Genomic DNA, 24218 nt, shown 5'->3' on the forward strand with positions numbered 1-24218 from the left:
GCAGTCCTTAAAAAGTTCAGAAAGTCACTTTTTTTTACGTTTAAGGAGTGTTCTTGTGGACCTGACCTGGCAGTCTCGGTGCAGAAGGCGTCCATGTCGGCGGAGAACGTGAGGAGCGCTGCTGGAGGGTGGTGGAGTACTACAGTGATCTTCAGTGACGTGGCTTGTTTTTTTTTCGCTTTGGATTCCTTCACGTTTACGGGGGCTGTAACGTGCGGGTTTTACGCTTGGGGCTGTGGCGTTTACCTGCTTGATTGATGCCAGTTCCGATGCAGGAACAAAAAGGGATGGTCACCACCAAAGGTAGAGGCCCAGGTCATGCCTTCCTGCGGTTTTGTTGTGTTGTGCTGTGCCGCGCGAGATAGAGATCGGGCAGGTTCGTGCCGTCCGCCCCCGCGGCCCCCGCGCTGCGTCACCGTGTAGGCATGCACTCGCCACCTCCGGACAAGGGGACATCCATGACCGACAGGGATCTTGGATTTTGCGATATTATGTGGGGTTGAGGCTCCGACGCGAAAGGCGTGAGCTCCGCCGCGAGGGTTGCATTGCAAGTTTGCAGCTGCAACATCACGCTGGTGCTTATCGGGAACGTGAAGTCTCAATTCTGGACCTGTAGAATTCAGCTCCTTCAAACTGTGCAATATCATCAGCCAGAAAAGTAGTGGGATCCATACAAAGATGAGCTGTATCCATCCACCACATCGTCAGCCTATCGCCGCTAGCCGCACTCCTGCCACTTGGCAGCTGCAACTGCAACTGCGACGTGTGGTCAACTAGCGGAGCATGTTGATCCTGGTAAGTCATGACAGTTTGATTGTGGAACAATTAATCGAAACATGAGCAATTGAACAAGCTGGAAAACCGGACCGCGGCCAAGGAAGCAGCGAGTCCCAATCCTGTGAATGGTGATAAATTTTGAAAAATACAAAAAGCTCATGAGTCATGAGTGCCAAAAATGACTGCCATTTCAACAGTTCACAATGAAGCAATGGATACACGTATAAATGGACTTACCCCCTCTAGAGGCATCGTCTCTACACATCTGTTATTACGCTTTAGAGAATATGACAGAACACAACATGGGTCTTCCACAGATATTCAGGCATGTCATGGTTCCAACAAAGTTACTGTCTGACGTCACTAAGGGATAATACATAGGACGAAGGGTAAGACGATTTTTATCACAGCAGACACATAACATAACAAATTTATAGGTGCATTACCTGTTCCTATAAATAATGGCCTAATCTGAAACACGGCAATCTCTATATTTGGACTTCTCAGTGGCACCAAAAACAGGTACAACTCTGCTGCTCTTCATCCTCTGACAAACAGCTTATTCGCACTTGATGGATTTGTATATGTGGCGGACAAAGAACAAGGCAGCGCGGAAGCCCACCATCCCAAGCATCAAGAAGAATGCATAGCAGATGCAGGCCATGTAGCCAAAGAAGAAAGATGTCTGCATGAAACCAGACATATCCGATCGTGCATAGTAGTAGTACAGGCAGTAGCCATAGACAAAGAAACCAGTTGATCCTCCACATAGGAACGACCTGCATTATTAAAGGCAGAAAAATCCCCAAAAAAAGATCAGTACGGTACTCATCTGTAGTCCCCAAATGGGAACAAAGGATTGAGCTAAAAGTGGTACTTAAGTATTGCGCGCTTGAATGTCTACAATGGATCTCAGCTACTAACCCTTGTTTAGAAAACATATGATATAACTCTATGTTGTAGTTGGTAGCCCTACGCTAAAACTTGACTACCAAGAGACTTTTGCCAAACTGCTACAGTAATATATTTCATAAATAGAGAAAGTTAGGCCAGGAAGCTAACTGGTTTGAGATGAACCAACCAAAAAAGATGGCATACCATAAAATATAAAAGCTACTTATCAGAACAGGTATTTTCGTTTTTTTAGATGTGGAGCACTAGTAAGAAACATAATAGCATAAACATAGTGCTTCTAGGTGCTGTTATGGATTCTTTTGTCGGCCACACATATCAGAGGAGGCGGCGCAACAATGTCTAGAGCTAGAAGATTCAGTTAGCATCAGGGATTATTTTCAGAAGAGTTTGTTAGTTGGTTTGTTCAGAATATAAGCCGTAGCAGCTTAGGAGTCAGGTATGCCGAAATTGAGTTAAGAGTCCCTTCTCAAGGAGGACAGGTCTCTCACTCAATCTGCCATCGCTATCTCCAATCTTTCCTAACAAAGCTTGAATTCCCTGCCCCAACAGGTGCTCAGCAAATGTAGAAAAGAGAGCAGGCTAGTAGATTATTTTATCCTTATCAGGTTATTTTCCAAAAGAAAATGTGAGCATAAGAATTCATTCAAAAACACAATTAAAGGGGAAATAAATGTGTACCTCCACCACCACTCATGATCTTCGGCAGCAAGCTGGAAGTACGTCAGTGCAACAGTGATGAAAGCAGTGACAATAAGGAGGATGATAAAGACGATAAAGAGAATGCTGTAGATTGTGTAAATCCTGTGGCCCCAAACACTGGCAAAGATGTAGTACAGCTCAATGTATATGGCACTGAAAGGTAAAAATCCAGCCATAGCCATCTGCGGAATTGTTTTCCGGTACCAGGGAAGTGGAGGAATCTCCCTGGGGTATTTTGTGGTACGGCAAGGAGCCTGGAATTCACTTTTGCTGTTTTTACCAGCAATACCTCCCAAAACGAGCAAAGGAAATGTCACCAAGGTCCAGATGAGCACAATGACACAGATAGTGCCAAACGGCAATGCTGCTGTTGCACTATAAGCAATAGCAACTGTGTTCAAGAAGCAGAATGTCAGGAAGAGAGGTCCACAAAAGAGGCATCCTGTCAACAGCAAGTTCCTCACCTGAAAAGATCGATAAAATGGGAAAATTACTACTATAAAAAAAGTGTATTTGAATTTGGTTCATACAGACAAGGCAGTACAAACCCAGTTTGTCCCCTCCAGCTGACAGTAGAAAGAGGTAGCAATGTATCCAGCAATTCCTGAAGTCAGTGCATAGATGACAACCAATGCAGTAAACAATGCACCGCGGTTGTAAGGGTAGAATACTCCAACAAGAGCAAGCAGGAATATAAAGGTTGTGCTGCAGAGGTGCCACAGAAAAGTTTGTTAGACATCTGCATGTCAAAAAAATAACTGGAGGGAACAATTTCAGCTCTGCAAAAAATATAAACAGAAAAAAAATAGCCGCAGGCACTTACAGGGCAAATAGTTGAGTTCCTGTGCCAAGAGCAGCGGAAAATAGCGACTTATTCTTGGGGAACCTGAAGACATCACCATGAATGTACTTCCATCCAGACTCTTCTTGGTCATCAGCTGCTTCCTCATCATGGGCATACCTTCAAGTGAAAATGTACAATTTCAAATAATATATGGAGGAATATGCGACTGAAATTTATCATGCTAAGACATGTCATGCACTAAAAAGGACGCACACAATGCTGAAGCTCGCACACAAGGTGGGGTCTGGAGAAGGGAATTTCTAGAAAACCTTACTTGCTTAACTTTGCAAGGAGAATGGTTCAAACCTAGGACCTCCTGGCCACAAGTGGACAGACCCTAACGTGTCATGCACTGTCGCCAAATAACATAATGTAAACGGGTCACAAGGTCTAAACAGGTCCATGAAACGATAGGTTCAACACTTTCCTGATGGGCCATCAATTGTTTCAGAGCACCATGCATTGACATGATTCACCACTACAGGACATCATTCGAAAAAGACCTATGAGTATTGCAAATTAAAACAATGATGCATTTGGTAGGTAGGAGATAAAAAATTTGTAGAAACGGGTCACTAAGATGGAATCAGTTCCACCGAAAGATACTAATTAGTAATTATACACGGCATCCAATCTTAAGAGATGCAACAATACTGTAGTAATTCAAAACAAATTACCAAAATGCAAACCCCACCTACCTGATTTTCATCAAGACAAAACAAACCATGTGATGAGTGTTTCTGTTTCTTTCTATTTATGGCAATGCAAAGGAAATGGAAAATTTTCTAGCGTGTTTGTGATAGAAATGGTAATCTGCAAGAATGAAATTACTCATATTTTCACAGACAAATGAAAATGGGAGGTTCTTACTTGACAAAATCATTCTTCAGTACTCGCATGAGGATTGTTGCAAGGAACCCTGTGAGGAGGAGGACTGTAACACAAGAGTTTATAATCGAGAACCAATGAACCTCCAGGTGGTGTGGCAAGTTGGAGGAGCTGGAATACTTTTCCATCCTCTTCTCAAATGGTGTAGGTGTCTCCTTCCACTTGACCGAGTAAAGGAAATCCACATTGGTCTCCTTATCCTCTGTCAGGTCAACCAATGCACTCTGATCAGTGTGCACATTGATCTCGATGACCCGATCGTTGTTGTAGAGGATATCGAAGATGATGTGCCTGTATAGGTAGTACTTCCACTCGCTCGGGTCAGCCTTGCCTCCCTTCTCAACTTTACCAATGAAACCCCATAGTGGGAGATCATCATAGTACATCTGGAAGTAGTAGTCCTTAGCTACTGCATTCCGGAACTTGACCACATCCTCCGTGGTGAGCTTCTTTGAGCAAACCGGCTTGGATTCAATGTCCACACGGAAATCAAGCTTGTAAGGTGCATCGACCAAGCGATCCCCATTGAGGACCTCACCAAGGGCCTCGCTCTTCTCTTTCACTTTCTCTGCAGAGGGTATAGTCTATTAGCAACCTCCAATTTGAGAAACTAATCACTGTTAGCTTGATACTGATCAGAAGACTTGAAATTAACACAAACTGACCAGGAGAGCAGAAAGGCAGGTCGAAGTACCGATATGTCTCACTGCAAGGAAAAGGAACACAGATTGAGAATGACTGCGTATAGCCTATTAGCCTGTATGAAAATTTTGGTTCCCTCTAAATAGAGATCCAACACCAAACAGTAATAGAACACAGTTCAAGAAATATGTTCACAGCAGCCTATCAGTAGAACAGATAATTGGTGGTAAAACCTATACAAGCCCAATATGAACCAATTAAACCCTACGAGAAGGTCCTAAGTACACTGAACCAATTGCGGTTCCACCCGATTGTTATTACAGTTCCCGGTTTTCTCTCCTAGATCTCGGAAAACCTGTTGGCATTGACCAAACCGACGCAATCCCCACCCGAACGAATTGCTCCACGAGATCGGGCAGGTACAGTCCGCGCATCGGACAAATCCAAAGACTCCGATCCCTCCCCAGCGCCCACGAACAACGTCCAGACAGGGGATCTGAGGGGCGAGGACTCACCTGGGGTTGTGGAAGGGGCCGACCTTGTTGGCGTAGAGCGGGACGGGCTCGCCGGCCTTGTAGCGGTGGTCGGAGCCGTCGGCCGCCACGCCGCCGGCCGCCGCGAGGGCGAGGAGGGCGAGGAGCGCCGCGGCCGCGGCCGGCGAGGCCGCCAATCGCTCTCGTCGGGCGGCGTTGACGAGGGGAGGCGGGGCGAGGGTTTGGGGGGTGGAAGGAGGGAGACGGGGCGGAGAGATCTGAGGCGCCTGCGGGATTGCGAGTGGCGCTTTGCCTGCTGCTTAATAGAGAGAGAGGGTGGGAGGGGGAGGGGGGAGATCTGGGGGCCGGCCTGGGATGGCGTTGTCAGGTTGGGTGGTGGATGGTGGTGACGGAGAGCGTATTGTGGTCCGAGAGCTAACCCACATTTTGGTGCGTCGGTCGGTTTGACACCAATCCCGTCCCAGCGGCCGGTTGAGTCCAGGGTTAACAATTTCGTTTTCCGGTGAAATCCCGGTGATTGGCGGAAACGGAATTCCGTTCCGGAATTTCGGTGATTTTCGGCGAATTTCGGTGAATTTCGGACGAATTTTTTTGAATTTTGAATTTTCAAAACGAAGTTTCTGCGCGCCCTTTTCCCTGTCTCAGATCCTGCGAACTCCGGAGACATTTTTTTTAAAAAAAAGACACGTATGTCAGTGCAATTACAGCGGGAATATATATATATATACTATTATGTGTATATATGATTTTAATAATTCCCCGTATCTTATTCAACTGTATACTGGCTGGAAGTCGCTGATCCACGAGAGTCAATGTACTTCGAGATTTGAGCTAAGGTCGTTGTCCTCCAAAGACCAATGACTAACTATTAGCGCGTGGCCGCGAGCACGGCACCAAGTAGAACAAGCTCCCAAAATTCAGAAGCATGCCAAACAAAGCACTGAGGGGAGTTCTACCCGTCGTCGTCAGCCAAATCACTTCCATTTTAACCCTAGGTCAGTCAAAAAAATAATAATACCAGGCCCATAGTGATGTCTTGACCTTTGATTCCACGACCCTCCAAACAAATGCTAACCTAGGCATACCAATACAAATAATAAACCCAAAACACAATCGAAATGCTAAGGGTAGAATAAATAAATACTGTTCATCATGAATGAATTGGTTGTATATACATAAGTACAAGGTAAAAACTTGCCATTACAACCAGTCTAAAGTAACTGGAGTGAACTTGACAGATTGTACAACAACAGCTTTACATATAAGGTTACTAAGTCTGTAAACCGGGCAATACCCTAACCATATTTCCTTAAAAAATACCCTAACCATATGACAGCACCTGCTCCAATTTGCAAGTACCGACTAAACCTATACTATTCTTCTACGAGCAGTGCTGTGGCAGCTGGACTCGAGAGCATATGTTAGCATGTCTGTGCAAAACTGGTCGTCTGGTTTCAACCACAGAGCCTGGGCCAGAAAAAACAAAAAACACACATGAGAAAACTACTGCAAAGGACACAATTGACAAAAAGGAGCTGGTTCCCATTACCAAACAAGTCTTATTAGGAGCATGCGAAATTCCAGGAAACATATTACTCGCATTAAATTAAATAGTACTAATGTTGCATAACCACAAGTATGAATTTGCATAATTAGAATTGGTAAATTATACTGTACATGCTAAAAAGGACATACCTTGTGGTAATAATTTATGGCAGCTTCAAAATTATCCTGCATAAATAAAAGAAGGCATGCACAAAATTCAGATAGATTCGGGATATATAACATCATTACTTTGTCTTGACCAGTCAACCTAGTACATAATAAAAACTTATTTCTACTTTCTGTAAATTTGCAATTTATAAATTTCTTCTGTCTAATTGTCGCAGGAACAAGCTGCCACTGCAATCAAGGTGCATCAAGCCAGTGACCTATTATTATGTGGTTCTTATTTCTAAGAGAATCTATAAAAAATTGCATCACTACTTAACAGTACATCCAAAGAATTCAATGGTAGCACTAAGTTTATAATAATTGCAATCGTAACTGAAGCATCGAGGTGCATGTGGATGAGCTTAGGGCTTAGCCTTGCTGAATATCAATGGTTTGAAATCAGCTCAAACCGCAAACCAATCCAGATTCTAGACGAGACCACTGGAACTGGTTTTGAACGGGTTCGCTGGTTTCCAGATTAAAAACTGCATCATTGGAAGCAGGTTTGGTCCGAAGCAGTTTCGACCTTTCGACTGCAACAGAAATACAAGAATGAGAGAAGGCTCTGGATGCTCGTCAGTGATGGTGGTGAAAGGACTGAGAGCCTTAGGGAAATGGAAAAATAAAGAACACCTGCAATGTGCCTCCGCTAGAAAAAAAACTGCAGTGTGATGGCCACTTCACACGAGTAGTCACAAAGTTCCTGGATTGATGGAGTCGAGGAACGTGGTATGCTCCTTGCGAGAGATTTTTACGAGGTGGAGACGAAAATGAACCCACGTTTCCGGGATGGGGTGAACGTTCCCAGGTCAAGGATGTCGAGATTTGGGAGATTGCAAGAGTGGGTGGCATGTTCCTTGTTCCTTCTCGAGTTTTGTGTGGAATTCGATCAGGGTACAAGCGGATTTGCTGGAGATGATTGCGGGAGATAGCGTGGCATTGTGGCAGTCAGCCTTCAGTGGAGGCAGCACCGCACAGTAGATAGCGATGGCAACAGTTCCATGCCATCTAAACCATAAAACCAACACAAACCAAACCACTGCAGAAGACCGCCACCCGACCCGTGTTCCAATCCCACCCAGTTAAAACATTCAGCTGTGAGTTGGTTTAGTAAAGCAGACCAAACCGCCTTAAACCGTGTATGCATAGGCCCAATCAATGTACCTAAAATTAATCCAGAAGCTAAGTGATATTTCACGCACTGCAACTTCCAGCCTATATGCCAGGAAAGCATTGTAGCAGAAAAAACATTGTAGAGAACAATAAACTGAAGAGGATCAGAAAAATACCATAAGATGGTAAGTATAAGCAAGACCAGCAAATGCGCTCAAGCTTTTGGTTGGAAAAGTGAGTGCCTTCTCGTAATATGATACTGCTCTCTGATATTCCCTGTTCAAACAATACAATGTAAAACCATGGATGACAGTTTAACAATAGGTAACAATAAAAGAAAAGGGGGGCAAGAAATGCTCAAGTGAAAACTGAGAAAGCACAAAAAACAGACGTACATACATATAGTAAAGTTATAATGTGACTGAAATATTTATATTGACTGTCAAGATATGAAGAATCCTACGTATTCAATTGGATGAGGTGACCTAGAAACAAGTGTGATGATTTGTGATTTATGTAAAAGAATAAGCAAGCAAACAGATGCAATCATGTACTCGCATAAATGTGATAACTTAATTCAATTCAACAACCTTATTTGCCATTTCCATGCATAAAATAAAATTGACATAAAAAGGCCCAAAGAAAACAAGAACTTCATAAAAACTCATAGCAATATATCAAAATTTATCAATTACTTGAGTTTCCGAAGTGCATGTCCAAGATTCACCAATGTCGGTTCCCACATTTCATTCAGAGAGGATGAAGTATGGTCCAGTGTTAACTCAAACAACTGAACTGCCTTTCGATACCTAAATATTAAAGAAAAAAGTCTATTAAGTCCTTGCAGAGCAAAGAAAAATCAGATTAATATGGATTTAGATGGAATTGATATTCTATTCAACAAATTATGACATCTAATTAGATGGAATGACATAAGGGATTCAGTGCTGAACGAAAAAGTAAATGAGAATTAGTGACACATATAAGGAAAACAACACTGTATACTAATCAAGTGCATGCTACGAAATGCCTAATCAAACTAAAGTGGCGACAAATGAAGAAAGCAACTTTGCTCCGACTTAACCAATACTCTGCTTTTATAGGACCACACATGTTTAATCAAAATTATGTTCTAATTTTCAGAACCACCTTGTCAAGTGTATGTACTTCATGGGCACTCATTAATTTATTCAACTACTTTCTTGTTAGCATATTTCATGGTTTCCATTTTCCAAAGATCTATATGGTACATCCAACTTTTTTGCTTCAAGGAATATGTAAAATGGCACTGCTATTGTCAACAAAAGAACCAGTAAAGCTAAAAATGATGATTTTCAAGAAAGCAGAGCATCTAGAACCAGAAGTAGAACATAGAAATTTCTTACTCTTTCATATTATAAGCTACGACTCCCAACTCATTGTATATAAGTGGATCAGATGGGCAGATGGATTTTGCTTGCGTGAAGAACTGATCACAGAATACAAAATAATTCATATCAATTCTAAAGAAAAAAATAGCTTTTATGTAATGAAACAAGCTTAGTTATCTGTTTAACAGTAGTACTCAATGGTTCTACAATCAGAAGATGCAAGTATATTTAAACAAGGATCAATTAACAAGTGAACGGAAACGAACTAAAGCACTGCTGATAGTAAAACAGTATGAGATCAAGCTAAAACGTGGCTCATTTGGATCAGAAGTAAAGCTCATGACACAGTTCAGAAGAGCTGAAATAGGGCTCATTTGTATTTTAAAACATAAGCATCTTCTGCAACCTATTCGAAACATTCTCAAGTTTGGAAGTCTACCAACGATCAATACTAGGTGAGGTGGCCACATGATGCAAGTTAGCATGGTTCCCATTATGAGGTACATAGTATGCCCCTGGGAGATCAGCAATTGCCAAAAGGACATTGAAAGTGGTGGTTTCTCTATTGCAATTGCCAAGACTGCTCATTTGCAAGATGCATTTGACCAACAACTGATGGCATTTTCAAACTTATTTTTGGCCTAGAACCTATAGTTTCCCTATCAGAATAAACTTCCTCATATCAAAATCAGAATAAAAAGCAGTTGTCAATTAATATTACCTGTTCAGCAAGTTTGAAATTGTGCATCCGCACATATTGCATGCCCATATATAAAGTTGGCAGATGACATCTGAAGAGGTATTATCAGAAATAGTTAGATGAAAGCTTGAGAACAGGTCTGATTCTGCCACAACAGAAGATATGAAAGAATCTTATACCCCAAAATAGAGTAGGCATCAATCCCAAGATGTTCACTGTGAAATAGCTAGAATGATAAGACCTAAGCACAGTTGACAGTTCAGAAAAGGACGGGCACATGTATCTTCAAAATAAAATTGCCAAAAACACGAGAAAGTAGAACACAGTTCAAACATAATTCCAATGAAGAAAAATGTGTAAAAATCAGTAGATAAGGGAAGACAATTTTTTTCTAGCCAAAACCATGAAGAGTAAGTTGACATCAACAATCATTTTGGATCTTCAAGAAAAATAAAAGAAAAGGATTACTCACCCCGGAAATAACCGAGCTGCAGTCCGAAATGCAGCCATTGCTTGGTCGCCCTCCTCTTGAGCAGCATAAGCAATGCCTGTACCAATCCAGGCAGGAGGAAACGTCCCATCTAACCCTGTAGCTTTGCTGAAGGGAAACATAGTGCACATTAAACCATGGTACCTAACAAGCTTTACTAATTAGAATCCTCCCAATGAATGCCAAAGAATGGCTTTAAATAACTTTCCTCTTCACCATATTATAGCATGAAAACGACAAAAGGCACCATGACTCTAAAAGCAAGATTACACAGTACTTTTCCGAGTCATAGATTTTTCAGTCTGTAACTGCCTGTCTTCCATTCTTATGTGTGTTGTCTTAAACAAAGGTAGTGGTACAAGTTTTTTCGTTTTGACATAATCGAGAGAACGTAATAATAATTGTAAATATCCATGATAACAGAGCAAGTAGTGCTAGTGCTCGAGTTTCCACACTAAAAAGGTGATTTTATTTTAAGATAAAAACTGGCAGAATAATGAAGCTACAATGAAAATGGAAATGTGCTGACTTCTGAGATTAAGACAGAACAAGATGATTACCCGAAGTATCTCCGAGCTTGATCATATTTCTTAATGCAGTAATAATAGCAACCAACAGCAAACCATGAAATAGCCCTGCAGATGAAACAGAATGGTAATTTGTAATTATGCAATGAACTTGATTTACTGCAAACCATCAAGGATAAAAGTTTCCTCCCTGTTCGTGCTACGCAAATGAAGTGAGGAATCACTGAATCAGGACATCTAGCGGTAATACTTTTTTACAATTTCAGAATATCTATTGTTCTTTCAGAGGAATACCCTCATCTTTTGTTGAAAATTAAAGTCAGAATATCAATCATATTGTGTCATGGAGATCAAAAGAATGAATAAATTTATCAAAGCATTATTGATATCCATACTAACTTTTGAGGATAATCCTTCACTAAGTTGCACGCCAAAAGATAAAGATCATTGGAATGACCAAGCTCCATTGCAGCTGCCAAATGAACTAACGTGCCCTTTAAATGGAAAGGGTCCCTTTCAAGTAACCTGAGACAGAATTTGCAACATATGGATGTATGAGCAACATTTGCGAGGAAACAAAAAGTGAAACAGAATAATGAGTGCTACCGACTTACGAAGATGTCAGTTGCCAACATTTTTGGTACTCCCCACTCTGGTGATAGTATTCAGCTTTGCAAGCCAAAACATCAGTGTTATTTTTCAGTGTTTCACCAGAACTCGAGGACGAAATACTGCAAGATTCTCGTTCAAGTTCCTTGAATTTTGCATCAACTACATATTCTTTTTCATGCTATAAAAGGCAGGAGAGAAACCATCAGCAAGGGAAGCATATACAATTTACATCCACTCTCTCTTTGCATGTGTAGGGAAAGTACCTTCGTAATCAAACATGAGTAAAATGCTGATAGCCACCCATCTTCCTCTCTGAATTGCAGGGAGGACATTAACTCAGATTCTGAAATATATCATTGCGCCATCTTAGTCTCAATAATGCTGAGAAACTAGCCAAATCAAGAAAATAGAACTTATGATATTTGAGAATTATCCTCATCAGATGCATTTCAGACGTACGGTCAGATTTGTCAATTATACATAGCTGGTTGTCATCTATACGTTATATCTGCTTAAAAGATGATTGGAATGCATATTTTAACTTTAATATTTATACAAGATATAATATTACCTTCCTCGCAGGTCAACATATAGTTATCAACAAGACATTCGAGAGCCTGAAAAGAAAAGGAATAACACTTAGGACCCCGCAAAACTGGAATAGCACATAGCATTATATCAACCAGTGACACTGTCAACAAAAATTGAAATTGTCAATGTTCAAAACTGGAATACTATATAGCATTATATTAATATAGCAGTGGGTCAAGCTCTGCCTAGTTAGTCAGTTATACTTTTTGCAGGCTGCTAGAGTAATGCCATATTAAATAGAGGAAAGGTATATAACAAAGATTTTGACATTTTTTTTGCAACCATGAGTTCCATTATCATAGTTCATCTTTCTCCATTTCTAACTTATCCAACTTTCATGCATAGATCAATTCTCAAACCACTTTAGAAAGAAAAACGGATACGTGCTATGCAACCTAGCGCCTAGGTGCTCCCTAGTTCCACTTCCACCTAGCTCTGTGGCCTTGACACAGAGCTGATTGTTAAGATTTCAATAAATGATGATGTTTTTTTACAATGCTATGAGCTCATTTATATTTTGTAAACTTGATGGAAACAACAATGACAGGGTTTGACGCATTGTTCATTTGACCTACGAGTAACAGCACTACAGTTCTACCTTATACCACTCTTGACCACAATATTTCTAAGTAATAGTGCATGATCTTTTATGATAACAAGGATAGTAATACCAATTATTTAAAAGTCAATGTTCTCACCTCGTAACATAGAGGGTCAGCTTTAATGGCAGCCTTGTACCTGAGACCAAAGGGAAAGAAAAATATTTTTTTAAGCAGAATTGCATAACAAATTATTCAATAATACTGATGATGATGCTATTTTGAAATACGCAATCAGTTTTAACAAAAAAAAAACAAAGGTACCATTGGCGAGCAAGATCACGGTTGTCCAGTGCTTCATAAGCCTTGCCACGTAAGAAACATATAGCTGATTTGATCTGGCAAGCAAGTATTATTATAGTAATAAGCAATCATCATATTAACAAGAGAAGGAGGGAGAGGGTGTCAAGTGAGGAAGGGAGCATCATCATACATTGATTTCATGATCTTCAGCATCCTTATCAAAATAAATGTCACTGCCATCATCCTGATCAAGTACCCTTCCATGTTCATCCACTTTTGCATCCCCAAGCATCAACAAACATTGATGCCACTCTTTCAACTCCTCCTAAGCAAAGAAATAGAAGTATTGAGTTGTAGCTGTTGCAAAGAACGAGAAGAAACAAACATTGATGCCACTCTTCATGTTTAGTTTAACTTTTGAAATCTTGGCTTCCTTTTCTTTTTTGTTTCTTCTTGTTCATTGCTTGTTCTTCGTTTTCAGTTTCCCAAAATTTTAATTCATAAAAATGGAAAATTGAAGCCTTCATCTTTATAGCCATACATGACAGAAAATATTTACACTGTATGTCAGACAATCTTATAGGTCCAGTTGCTCTACTAGCAGCTTCATTTTCCAGGACTAGGAGAAATACATCAGAAACATGATGCTCATTCCATGCAGCATTTTGATCATTTTGCGTCTTAATAAATTCTGATACCGTTCTAACTACTAAACAGCAGGCAGACAGATAAAGTAAAAATGCAAAAATATGCAATCAATTCATTTGCCGACAGGCACAAAGCAAGGCAGGTTGTAGCCATTTCAGAGCTTTCTGCTACAGGCCCAAAACGAGATTGCAAGCATGAGGGGCACAATGTGTCTTAGCAAATGCCGAATCAGACCAAAAGGCATCCCTTGAAATCGAATAGAGCAAATTGTACTGTTTTACCATTCAGCTGCAAATGTCCGCAAGGCGTTCGCCCAAAGTACTACCCAAAAACGCCTGACGAAATGTCGAGACCTGCTGGTGAAGAATGGAAGACGCAGTACGCCCGGAGACTCAAACAGCGAGGAGCAAAACGCGGCCCTCTCACTGACACGCACGCGGGCGCCCTCGACGAAAGGAAACGGCGGGGGGGAGAGCTGAGCAGCCTTACGAGGCACTTGGCGGCGAGGAATCGGAACCGGAGGTCGCGGAGCAGGCGGGAATTGTTGAGGAGGTGGAGCGCGCGACGGAAGTGGCGGCCGAGGAAGAGCGCCTGTGCGAGCATGTACAAGTCGGCGGGGTCCCCCGTGGCGGCGGCCACCTTGCCGGCGAGGAAGATGGCCGACGCGTACAGGTGCTTCCCGATGCTGTCCCGCACCACCCCGCGCAGCCGCTCCAGCGCCTCCTCCCTCATCTCCGGCGGCGGTAGTGGCTCCTCGGCGGCCTCTCCTACTCTCCTGCGCTTGGGGCTCGGCTCGGGCTCGGCTGCTGCTGCTGCTGCGGGGGAGGAAGGGGGCGGCACGCGAGGGAAACCGAAATTTGTTTCCCGCATTCGAACTAGGGTTCAATGGAAAAACAGGTCGAACCAGCAATTCGTGGTGTGTGGGACTGTGGGTCGCCTGTGAGGCTGTGACGTCATGCTGCCTTCTTCGTCTCGGGATCTAGTAGATCAGTTGGGCCGGATTCCCTTTTCAAAAAGAACGTTGGGCCGGAGGTAGGCCGGGCCAAATCCTTATGGTTGCGTATGATTCGCAGTTTGGAGCCTGTGGGCTGTAGTATATACTTTGACCTCATTTCTGCTATAAACGTTTTTTTTTATTCTGCTAAATAATACCGATATACTTCACTTTATTCCACAGTGTGTATTGCACAAATCATGTCGAATGCGGGTATTTATGATCTCCCGATTTAGTGTTGAGTGCTGCCCATGTTTTTCGAAGACTTTGAGCGAAATAGTTCAAAGTTCCTAGAAAGGATTTCGATCACAGGAATTTCGCCCGACAACATATTATTAATCCTCCTCTAATTCCATTAAGAATCATCAATTTTAACCATAGCATCAGCAAAGCAAATTCTCCATGCACTGCAGGTAATCTCTTGCATTCCGTATCATGTCTTCCTAGAAATGTCCGAAGTCATTACGGCGCAAAACGCTACCTGACAATGCACTCGCGCGTGCAGCCGTCGCAGATCGCACACGCACGGCACGGCGGCACGCGTCCATCCACGAGAGCGGAACTAGCGCCGTCGCCGCGCACCACCGGCCGGGACGGCGCCGCTCGGTGGAGCCGGCGAAGCATTAAGCTGCGTGCCACACCGCTGGAAATCAGCGACGCGCGGGGGCGGAAAGCTCCCCTGGATCGCCGCCGTCGTCGCCGGCACCGCGGTCGAGGCGCCCAGGGCGTTCTGGACGTCGCCGCCGCCGCAGGAGAGGAGGCACCTCGCGATCTGGTCGCAGCTCCGGCGGTTGACGATGGTGTAGCTGCCGTTCTGGTACAGCTTCATGACGTAGCACTCCTCGCCCACCTCGCTGTAGTCGGCCGACTCCAGCGACGGCGGCGCGGCCGCCGCGGGAATGGCGGTGGCGGCGGACGCGTCGGCGTAGCAGACGAGGTGGCACTCGTCCCAGTAGATGGGGCAGTACCTGATCAGCATCGGGTTGCGCCCCGTGCAGAGGTAGCAGATGTATATCTCCGTGTCGAGAAGCGGCGACGTCGCCGCGGCATTGCTGAACCTCGAGGTGTTCACGTCGCCGTCGCCAGCCGGGACGGGCGTGGCGGCGGAGGCCGTGGCGCCGGCGAGGAGGCTGAGGAGGAGGAAGGCATTGAGGATGGAAGCTGCCGATAGAGGCATCTGAGGCAGTGGGAGAAACTGCTCGGTTGTGCTTGTGCAAGACTGCCAGCGAGTTTGGTGTGCAGTGGCAGACGGGCAGGGTGTATTTGACTGGGCGACTGCAGGCGGATATAAAGGCTTGCTTCTTCTTGTTCTTGGACTTTTCCGGCAAGGATGAATGCCTGCCGTCAATTTGCAATTAGCAACTAATTCAATTCTTCCTTTAGAAGCAAAACCGGCTCCTGATTCCTGAATGTGGGAGCATCCTCAACTCCACAATCTGGAGCGATGATGCTACTCTACTTGTCTCTCGCCAGTCATCACGGATATCCAGCCGTCAGCGAAATGCAAAAGGACAAAGCTGAAGCAGAACTGCAGGAACCGGCCAATCGTATCAGTGAACTGGGCACCAAAATCATCTGCTGGCAATGGAGTGATCGGAGCATGCCGTGTTGACGTTTCGGCGCGTTCTGGCTGGTCGGTGACGTCGAGGACACCATGGCTCATCGTCATCCTCTGGCTCATTGCTCATTGGTGCTGCCTCTCTGGAATGGAGACACCCAGCGTGGCAGTATGGCAATGCTTCTCAGGTACCAGTGTACCGTGTACTAGCCATGAAACTAGGCTCTAGCTCCAACTACGTCCTAGGTTTGGTCATGGATAACGCAGAAAGCAATGGTTGCCGTTGAAAGCCCTGGAGCTTACAAGTCTGCAGAACTAAAAGAAGCCACCGAATCGACGACGAGTTGAGACATTTGTAGCCTGAAATCCTGGTAAGCAACGGGACATCACTTCAGAGTTCAATACAGTCCAACTGTTCTTGATCACAGGGGAGGGATGATAGCTAATTTGTGACTGTGCAATACAGCTCAGTGAAATTTCGTTAATTTCTTATATTCAGCTAATGCATGCTCCGATCTGGCCCAGACTGCATGTCTTTTTCTTAATAAATAATACTGCAGACTGCAACTACCAAGACACAAACAAAGTTAAACGGGTCTGTTTCGCAAAATAACTAAAAACAAATAGTAGGGCTCGATTCTGAAATACTTTCATGACTGCATATACAAAGCGTTCGTTCTGTTTTCCAACTTGTACGGAGTGCGAATTTTTTTGCATTTCAGAATCTCGTTTCCCTACTCTGTCAGCGACAGCATGTTCCTGTAACGCTATGCACGAGCAGGCGAGAAAAAAGTCCGATCGAGTGGAGCAGTGCGTGCGTCTTCGTCGTGGTGGGATCGTCGCTCGTGGCTGCACTACACGCCGGCGACGGCGGCGCCCCGCGCGGTGAGATGGTCACCGCACCGCTGGAACTCGGGCAGGCCGTGCGGCGGCTGCCCTCGCGGCGTGGCCGGGGTAGTCCCGGCCGGACCCTCGTCCGCGCCGTGCTCGTCGCCGTCGCCGCACACGAGGTAGCACGCCGCGACGGTCGCCTTGCAGCCGACCACATCGTCGACGACCCAGCTGCCGTCGGGGTACACCTTCATGACGTAGCAGTCATCGGCGTTTCTGTCGCCGCCAGCGGTGGCGGCCACCGCGCGGGGAGGCGAGGGCGGGGCCGGGGTCGGCAGCGTCAGGCACTTGATGTGGCAGTCCTCCTGCGCGATGGGGCACCGCCTGATCATCAGGCTGCTGCGCTTGTGGCACAGGTAGCAGGTGTACTGGCCGTTGTGCGCCGCCGCGGCCGCCGGGAACGCCTCGGTGGAGCGGCGCAGCGCCATGGCGGTGGCGTTGTTGGCTAGCGTGGCATTCGACGGCCGTTGCCAAGACGAAGGCGACGACGAAGAGGACGTGGACGAAGGTTGCCGAGGAAGCCATCGGGGCTCGGGGATGGACTGCGTGCGTGCGTGGAATGACAGGCGAGATTGACACAAGCCTGCGGCGTTGTATATAGGGAAAAGGTGGTGTCCCTGACATTAACCCCTCAAGTTTTTTAGGGAAGCAGTAAAAGGTGATCTGTATTTTAATCTTTGCTTCATATTTTAGCCAAACGTAATCGGAAAGGGAGCAAACAATGTTGTTTTTACATGAATGACGAAACAATTATGCATCTCTTCTTCGGGTGTTATATGATTAGGTTACTTTGGAGGATAATTTTCATCACCTTCGGTCTTACAAAACCTAATAATATTGTGTATTTATTTGGGTCGTGACTGCAGGGTTTTATGTGGGAAAATAAAAAAATTATGTTCACGGGCTTATGTGCGCTTCTCTGGTCAATCTGGTTATCCAGAAATGATATAGTTTTTCATAATACTAAAAAACAAACTGCTCTCCAGATTCTTTTCAGGGCCACTTATCTTACCAGGACTTGGGCGATTTTGCAAAAAGAGGAGGACAGAGACTTGATTGCAGATGCATGTCGCGTCTTGGAGGTGACGGCGATGGGCATCTTTGTGCGGAACGGGTGGCAGTTTAGTAATAGGCTTTGTGGCTTGTAATTTGCTTCCTGTTTAGCTCTCAAAATTTGTAATAAGAGCCGGATATAACTCTCTGATATAAAGACCGGGATATTGTTCAATATATCTTTATCTAAAAAAAGAGAAAAATCAGAAGCCGTTAAACGAATTAGAATGTTGCAGTTTGCAGATGATTTTGTGCCTTTTACAGATACTATTTTTAATATGTAAACCTAAAGTAAAAGTTCCAGTATGTTTACTGCAGAAACGTGTTTTCTTGTCAGGCTTAAGACATTTCACCCGGCTTCTTTCAGTTTCAACAACGTTACACCCGCTGGGCCAATGATGTGCACACACATTGTTAGATAGAATATAAACAGCTGCCGGAATCACTAGTCGCCGTCAGGGATAGGGTCGAAGTGAAACAGCGAAATTCTTAGCAGCGAACGCTCGCTTAATACGAGCCCGAACAGGTTTCCAATCCCGGTGAACTGAACATTCAGAAATTTTCAGCATAATTCCCCAAATGCCGTCTCAAAAATTGGAAGACAACAGAACTTAGCTAGTAGATTGCTAGTACGACCCACTATCCTATCGGTAGTTCAGACGGCCAAGGAAATCCTTTACAGATCATTCATCGCTCAGCAGGTCAAAGAACAACAGAAATTCAGGCAAAGACAGGAGGATCTAGGGCGCCCGAACTGTCTGCACCATCGCCTTGAACGCCGCCATAGAAGTGGCCCTCGTGCACGGCCAGAGCCGCAGCCCGGTGGCCGTCGGGTCGTCGTCGCTGCGATCCACATCCATCTCCGCTCCCTCGCTCGTGTCGTTGGCCCCGACGAGGTCCCCCGGCGCCAGCGGGAACAACTTGAGGCACGCGCCGCTCGAATCAGCCCCCGCGTCGCCGGGCGGCGGGTGGCGGAGCACCCAGGTGCTCCGGGCGATCGCCCTGACATCCCCCGACGCTTGAGGGAAGAGCGGGAGCGTCCTGTCGGAGACGCGGCGGAGCGGGGCAGCGAGCGCCCACTGCTGGTGCTGCGGCTGCGGCTGCCTGCCGAGGACGGAGTTCCAGCGGTTCTTGATGGCGTTGTCAGAGCGGCCGGGGAGGAAGCCCGCGATGGTGGCCCACTTGTTGGGGTAGAGGCGGTGGAGGCCGGCGATCTTGTCGTCCTCCTCGGGGGTGAAGGGCCTCACGGCGTCGACGCCGGGGGTCAGGTGCTGGCACCAGCGGAGGCGGCACGACTTGGGGTTGCGCCCGGGCAGCGCCGCGCTGATGGCCGCCCAGTTCTGCGGGCCGTGCGCCCGCACCTGCTCCCGCAGCGCGGCGTCCTCCTCCTTGGTCCACGCAGACTTCTTCATCGCTACCGGACGGACGCCGCCGGCGCCCGCCTCCGCCTCCTCGTCCTGCATCGCCATCGATCGCCGCCCTCTTCCTCGCGCCTTGTTTCTTGGGGGCAGAGGCTGCGGGGTGCGTGTGGGAGTGGATGCAGGACGCGGCGGTTAGTTGTGTGCCGCTGCCGCTGCGGCGGGTGGCCTTATATATTGCAGCGGGTGGCCTTCGTAGACGGGAGTCGAGTTCGCTACGGGTCGGCGGCACAGGGGGCGAACTCGAGTTCGACACGGCCACGGGAAAGAGGGTTGCGGCGAGTGGGGTCCGACCTCGGGTGGGATTCGCGACGCGCATGACTCGATTTCTCTTTCCTTTTTCTTTTCCTCCCTCCTGAAACGGACTCGATTGATTCGGCGGCTGGCCTGCGGATGGGCTGCCGCGGCCGAAAGCCTGAAACTGAAATCGCACCCGCCGCCGACGCATACCTGTGGAGGATGTCGCGCTGCCATCTGCATGTGTGGCCCACTGTTCATTGCTTGTGCGTGGGTGACGTATGCTCGCAGGTGTGTTGAAACGCTTCAGCTGGCTGGTTGACTGCTCGGTGATAAGGGTCTTGGCCCAAGCATTCGTGACATTTTGCTCTCTACACTTGAATTCCCCACTCTTGATTCGGATCCAACATTTTCTGATCTTCGTTTCAAATAGGAAAACGAGTAAAGCAATAGTACAATTCAGTAAAGCTCCGCCCGTCCCCGTTTTCCGCTTCAATCAGATTATCAGAACATGAAATTCAGTAATAGCTTCTAGTATAAAAGAACAGGGGCACAGCTCAGACCCCAAAAAAAAATGCTGCTCCAACTTTCAATTGATTGATAATTTTAGTTATGACAATAAAATTTCGCGCAAATGGCGAACACCCAGGAAAGAGGCAACAGACCAACTCTGCGCATTGCAACTGCAAAATTTACCGAAAGCCGAAACAAAATTTCAGCAACAGACTCTGCCTAGATTTCTATTAGACCACTCAAATCAGTATCAGCAAGGAAATATCGGGGGCGCGCACCAAGCCCCATGGTGATGGTTTGTGTTGATGGAACAGCTTGCAGGGAGGCAACTAGCAGACGCCGTTGGTCTTCTTGGCGAGCACGAACTTCTTCCACGCCTCCGTGACCGACCTCTGCGTCTCCAGCTCCGACTTCTTCCTGGCGAGCAGCGGCGCCGGCGGGAGAGGGGGCGGGAGCCTGGACGGCAGCGCGTCCAGCTGGTACATGACCTTCTCGATGTCGAGGACGAGGCGCTCGGCGAGGGTGCGGCTGAACTCCTCCCGGATGACGACGCGGAGCACCGTGACGTGCTGCGCGTCGGGGGGCATGGTGTAGGCCGGCACGATCCAGCCGAAGCGGCGCAGCATGTCGGAGATCTCGAACTCGTCGTGCCGGCTGCGGTCCTTGAGCGAGAAGGCCACCAGCGGCACGCCGTCGTCCTTGGACACGATGTCGAAGCGCCCCGTCCTCTGGAGCCCCTCCTTGAGCACCATGGCGTTCTCGTGGCAGTTCTCCATGATGTTCCTGTACCCCTCGAAGCCGTGGCGGATGAGCTGGTAGTACTGCGCGATCACCTGGCTGGAGCCCTTGGAGAAGTTGAGCGTGAACGTCGGCTGGTCGGCGCCGAGGTAGTTGATGTGGAAGATGAGGTCCTCGGGCAGGTCCTCCTTGCTGCGCCAGATGCACCAGCCGATGCCGGCGTAGACGAGGCCGTACTTGTGGCCGCTCACGTTGATGCTCTTCACCCACGGCAGCCGGAAGTCCCACTCCAGCTCCGGGTACAGGAACGGCGCGATGAACCCGCCGCTGGCGGCGTCCACGTGGATGGGCGTCCCCCACCCGGTCTCCGCGTTCTTCACCTCCAGCAGGTCGTTGAGCAGCTTCACGTCCTCGAACTCGCCATTGAGCGTGGAGCCCAGGATCGCGGCCACGCAGATGGTGTTCTCGTCCACCATCTCCACCGCCTTCTCCGGGTCCATCACGTAGTAGCCGTCGCGCAGCTTCACCTCCCGGAGCTCCACCTCGAAGTACCTCGCGAACTTCTCCCAGCAAACCTGTACCACCGATCCAAGCAGGTTGGTCGGAGCTCCACAAATTTGTAGCTGATCGCGCGGGGCAATCAATCGAAATCAAATTGTTACCTGGACGTTGGCGCCGGTGACGATGTTGGGCTTGTCGAAGGGCTTGCTCTCGGCCTTGCGCTTGTTCTGCCACCGGCGCTTGAAGGCCAGCCCAGCCAGCATGATGGCCTCCGACGAGCCCACCGTGCCGACGCCCACCGCCGTCTCGGACTCGCCCAGCGGCGCGTTGAAGAGATGCGCGATCATGTTCACGCACCGGTTCTGCAGATGCAAACTAGCGTGTCAGAGAAAAGAAGGAAGTTCTTTCCAGAAAAAAAGGAAGAAAAATGTCAGCCAGTTGTTTTTTTTAGGGTAAAATGTCAGCCAGTTTCTGCTGTGGTGCTGCCACAAGCCCACAGCAGCCCGCCCCAAGGTAAAACAGGCTTGGACCGTCTCAAAACTGACACGGGACCCTTTCATTTAAGATTATTATTAATGGGATCTCGCATTCTTTTTTTTTCTTTTTCTTTTTTTTTTAAAAAAATTGTTCGTCTGAGCCCCATTTCATGATGACTCGAACTGATGCTGAACACTTTCTTCAGGGAAAAAAAAAGTGATGAACGACGGATAAATTAATCTATCAGCAGCTCGTGGGGTGCGCCCGGGAAAAACAATGGGGGCTTCTTCCTATCAGGAACCTAAACAATTGTGCCAGCAAATCTTTTTTTTAAAAAAACAATTGTGCCAGCAGGGTGGGCCCGCGCCAGCCAAGCTTCGCCGGCCAAGAACCGGCTCTCCCCGCTCCGGTGTGAGAGCACGACGAGGGAAGCAGACCCATCAGAGGGATCAAAGTCGTCGGGTGATGTTGGTACCTGGAGCTCGGTGGTGACGGGGTACTCGTCCATGTCGACGTAGTTCTTGTTGATGGCGGCCATGATGAGCTTGTCGCACTCGGGCTCCATCCAGGTGGTGACGAAGGACGCCAGGTTCAGGCGCGGGTTCCCGTCCAGCATCAGCTCGTCGTTGATGATCTGGTACGCCGCCTCCTTGGGGATCGAGTTCTCCGGCATGCGGTACCTGCTCGCTCGCACACCAATCAACAAAACAGAGGTTCAGTCCAAAGCCTCATGACAAAGCCATCGGTGTCTCGGAGAGGAGAAAGCAGGCATTGTTCAGAGCCTGGGGTGATGCTCATGCTCCAGCCCAACTGCACAACAGCACAACTGCAGAAGCGCCGGCGGCAAGAACAGATGCGAGAGAGTAGCGGGTCCGATTCCAAGAACACAACTGTAGAGGGGGGGGGGGGGATTGAGTGCTTGCCTTGGGAGGGAGGAGCGGACGTAGCGCGACGCGAACGTGGAGTGCACGGACATGTCACTCTCGGAGACGGCCTTGGAGAGCACCATGGCGGCTGCGATCGAGCGATCCCGGCAAGCCTGCTCTTGAAGAATCTCGGGTTCAGGCTTGGAGGAGAAGAAGAAGAAGAGAAGCCGATGGGGGGCTTGTAGCTAGCTCTCTGCACTTGCGATGGCCGCGATGTGCGTTTGGTGTGTGCTTGTGGCGGGGGCCGGGCGCCGCTATTTATGCGCGCCCGACGCGGCGGGGCCAAGGGGAAATAGAAAGGAAGGCGACCTTGGCTTGGGGCAAGAGGCAAGAGAAATGTCCATCTGCTGGCCTGTGCTGCGTTGTAGTATGCGCGTGCGTACGTACAAGAAGAGAAGGAATGGTAAAGAGACGGAGGCGAAAACCCGGTCCGGCGCTTCTGACCGCAGACCTTTCCATTTTCAACGACTACTTGGGTCGTACTAACTCGTAAGACAGTCAATCTACAGGAGGGCACGAGCACGACGATTGAAGGGCAGGCCGCAGGCGAGGTGAGTTTGTTCTCACCGCGAGTTCTCCTTTTGATTTGACGCCGTGGGAGGTAAAAAAATTGGCATTGTTTGGGTGGATTGATGGAGGCCCTAGTTCAGTCAGCTTAATAAGGGTCAAAAGGAAAATCTTGGCGCACATGAGGTAGAGACTAGAGTAAAGAACTATATAGTTACTATATAATAGCCATGTAGTCTTTTTAAAAAAAAACAGGCAGAACTAAGTTATGCTCTGGGAAAACACGTTTTGGTTCAAGTCAAGTCAACTTTGCTCGATAGTAACTGATCAGCCTTTTACATTTGCGCTAAGAAAAATAAAAGGGCTTCATCTGACCGTTGGTTCAAAAGGAAAAAAAAGAAGAAGGAAAAACAGGATCTGACCGAGCAAGGTCAAATATTATAAAGGTTAGTTTTTTGACCCGTGTACGTGTACAAGTACAAGCTCTGAAGCTTTCTCTCCTGGAGAAGAGAAGGACCACGGTCCGCGGAAGCAACGAGA

The 24218-nt window shown here is 47.0% G+C and overlaps 5 protein-coding genes and 1 pseudogene across 6 annotated transcripts; all 6 read right to left on the reverse strand.

Annotated features, from left to right (window-relative positions):
* Positions 1-945: 945 nt before the first annotated feature.
* On the reverse strand, positions 946-5624 carry LOC120687498 (transmembrane 9 superfamily member 3). Its single transcript, XM_039969513.1, has 7 exons — positions 5281-5624; positions 4789-4829; positions 4106-4691; positions 3215-3352; positions 2940-3096; positions 2371-2855; positions 946-1556 (listed from the first exon to the last, which is right to left on the reverse strand). Exons 3-7 carry the CDS (start codon positions 4507-4509, stop codon positions 1337-1339), a joined length of 1404 nt encoding a protein of 467 aa, XP_039825447.1. The 5' UTR covers positions 4510-4691; positions 4789-4829; positions 5281-5624; the 3' UTR covers positions 946-1336.
* Positions 5625-6381: 757 nt separating this feature from the next.
* On the reverse strand, positions 6382-14791 carry LOC120692211 (anaphase-promoting complex subunit 6-like). Of its 2 annotated transcripts, XR_005682530.1 has the most exons (17): positions 14355-14791; positions 13408-13542; positions 13239-13312; positions 13074-13113; positions 12356-12401; positions 12048-12127; positions 11787-11962; positions 11572-11697; positions 11206-11280; positions 10628-10753; positions 10335-10396; positions 10177-10246; positions 9471-9553; positions 8781-8894; positions 8262-8361; positions 6955-6990; positions 6697-6726 (listed from the first exon to the last, which is right to left on the reverse strand). XR_005682530.1 is itself a non-coding variant. In XM_039975453.1 (16 exons), the coding sequence occupies exons 1-16, from the start codon at positions 14733-14735 to the stop codon at positions 6628-6630; spliced, it is 1761 nt and encodes a 586-aa protein (XP_039831387.1). In that variant the 3' UTR covers positions 6382-6627. The 2 variants fall into 2 exon arrangements, 1 of the variants encoding a protein (XP_039831387.1); XM_039975453.1 differs by lacking the exon at positions 10335-10396 and having other exon boundaries at positions 6382-6726; positions 14355-14735.
* Positions 14792-15421: 630 nt separating this feature from the next.
* On the reverse strand, positions 15422-16036 carry LOC120689335. The gene has a single exon (XM_039971626.1). It carries the CDS (start codon positions 16034-16036, stop codon positions 15422-15424), a length of 615 nt encoding a protein of 204 aa, XP_039827560.1.
* Positions 16037-17271: 1235 nt separating this feature from the next.
* LOC120689336 lies at positions 17272-17833 on the reverse strand (annotated as a pseudogene).
* Positions 17834-18853: 1020 nt separating this feature from the next.
* LOC120692528 (transcription factor CSA-like) lies at positions 18854-19900 on the reverse strand. Its single transcript, XM_039975856.1, has one exon. It carries the CDS (start codon positions 19828-19830, stop codon positions 19102-19104), a length of 729 nt encoding a protein of 242 aa, XP_039831790.1. The 5' UTR covers positions 19831-19900; the 3' UTR covers positions 18854-19101.
* Positions 19901-20582: 682 nt separating this feature from the next.
* Positions 20583-23414, reverse strand: LOC120692255 (glutamate decarboxylase 1-like). The gene is made up of 4 exons (XM_039975516.1): positions 23169-23414; positions 22721-22925; positions 21930-22130; positions 20583-21842 (listed from the first exon to the last, which is right to left on the reverse strand). The coding sequence occupies exons 1-4, from the start codon at positions 23252-23254 to the stop codon at positions 20859-20861; spliced, it is 1476 nt and encodes a 491-aa protein (XP_039831450.1). The 5' UTR covers positions 23255-23414; the 3' UTR covers positions 20583-20858.
* Between the last annotated feature and the right edge of the window lie 804 nt (positions 23415-24218).

This window comes from Panicum virgatum, chromosome 9N (genome assembly GCF_016808335.1).
Source record: "Panicum virgatum strain AP13 chromosome 9N, P.virgatum_v5, whole genome shotgun sequence".
Classification (NCBI taxonomy): domain Eukaryota; kingdom Viridiplantae; phylum Streptophyta; class Magnoliopsida; order Poales; family Poaceae; genus Panicum; species Panicum virgatum.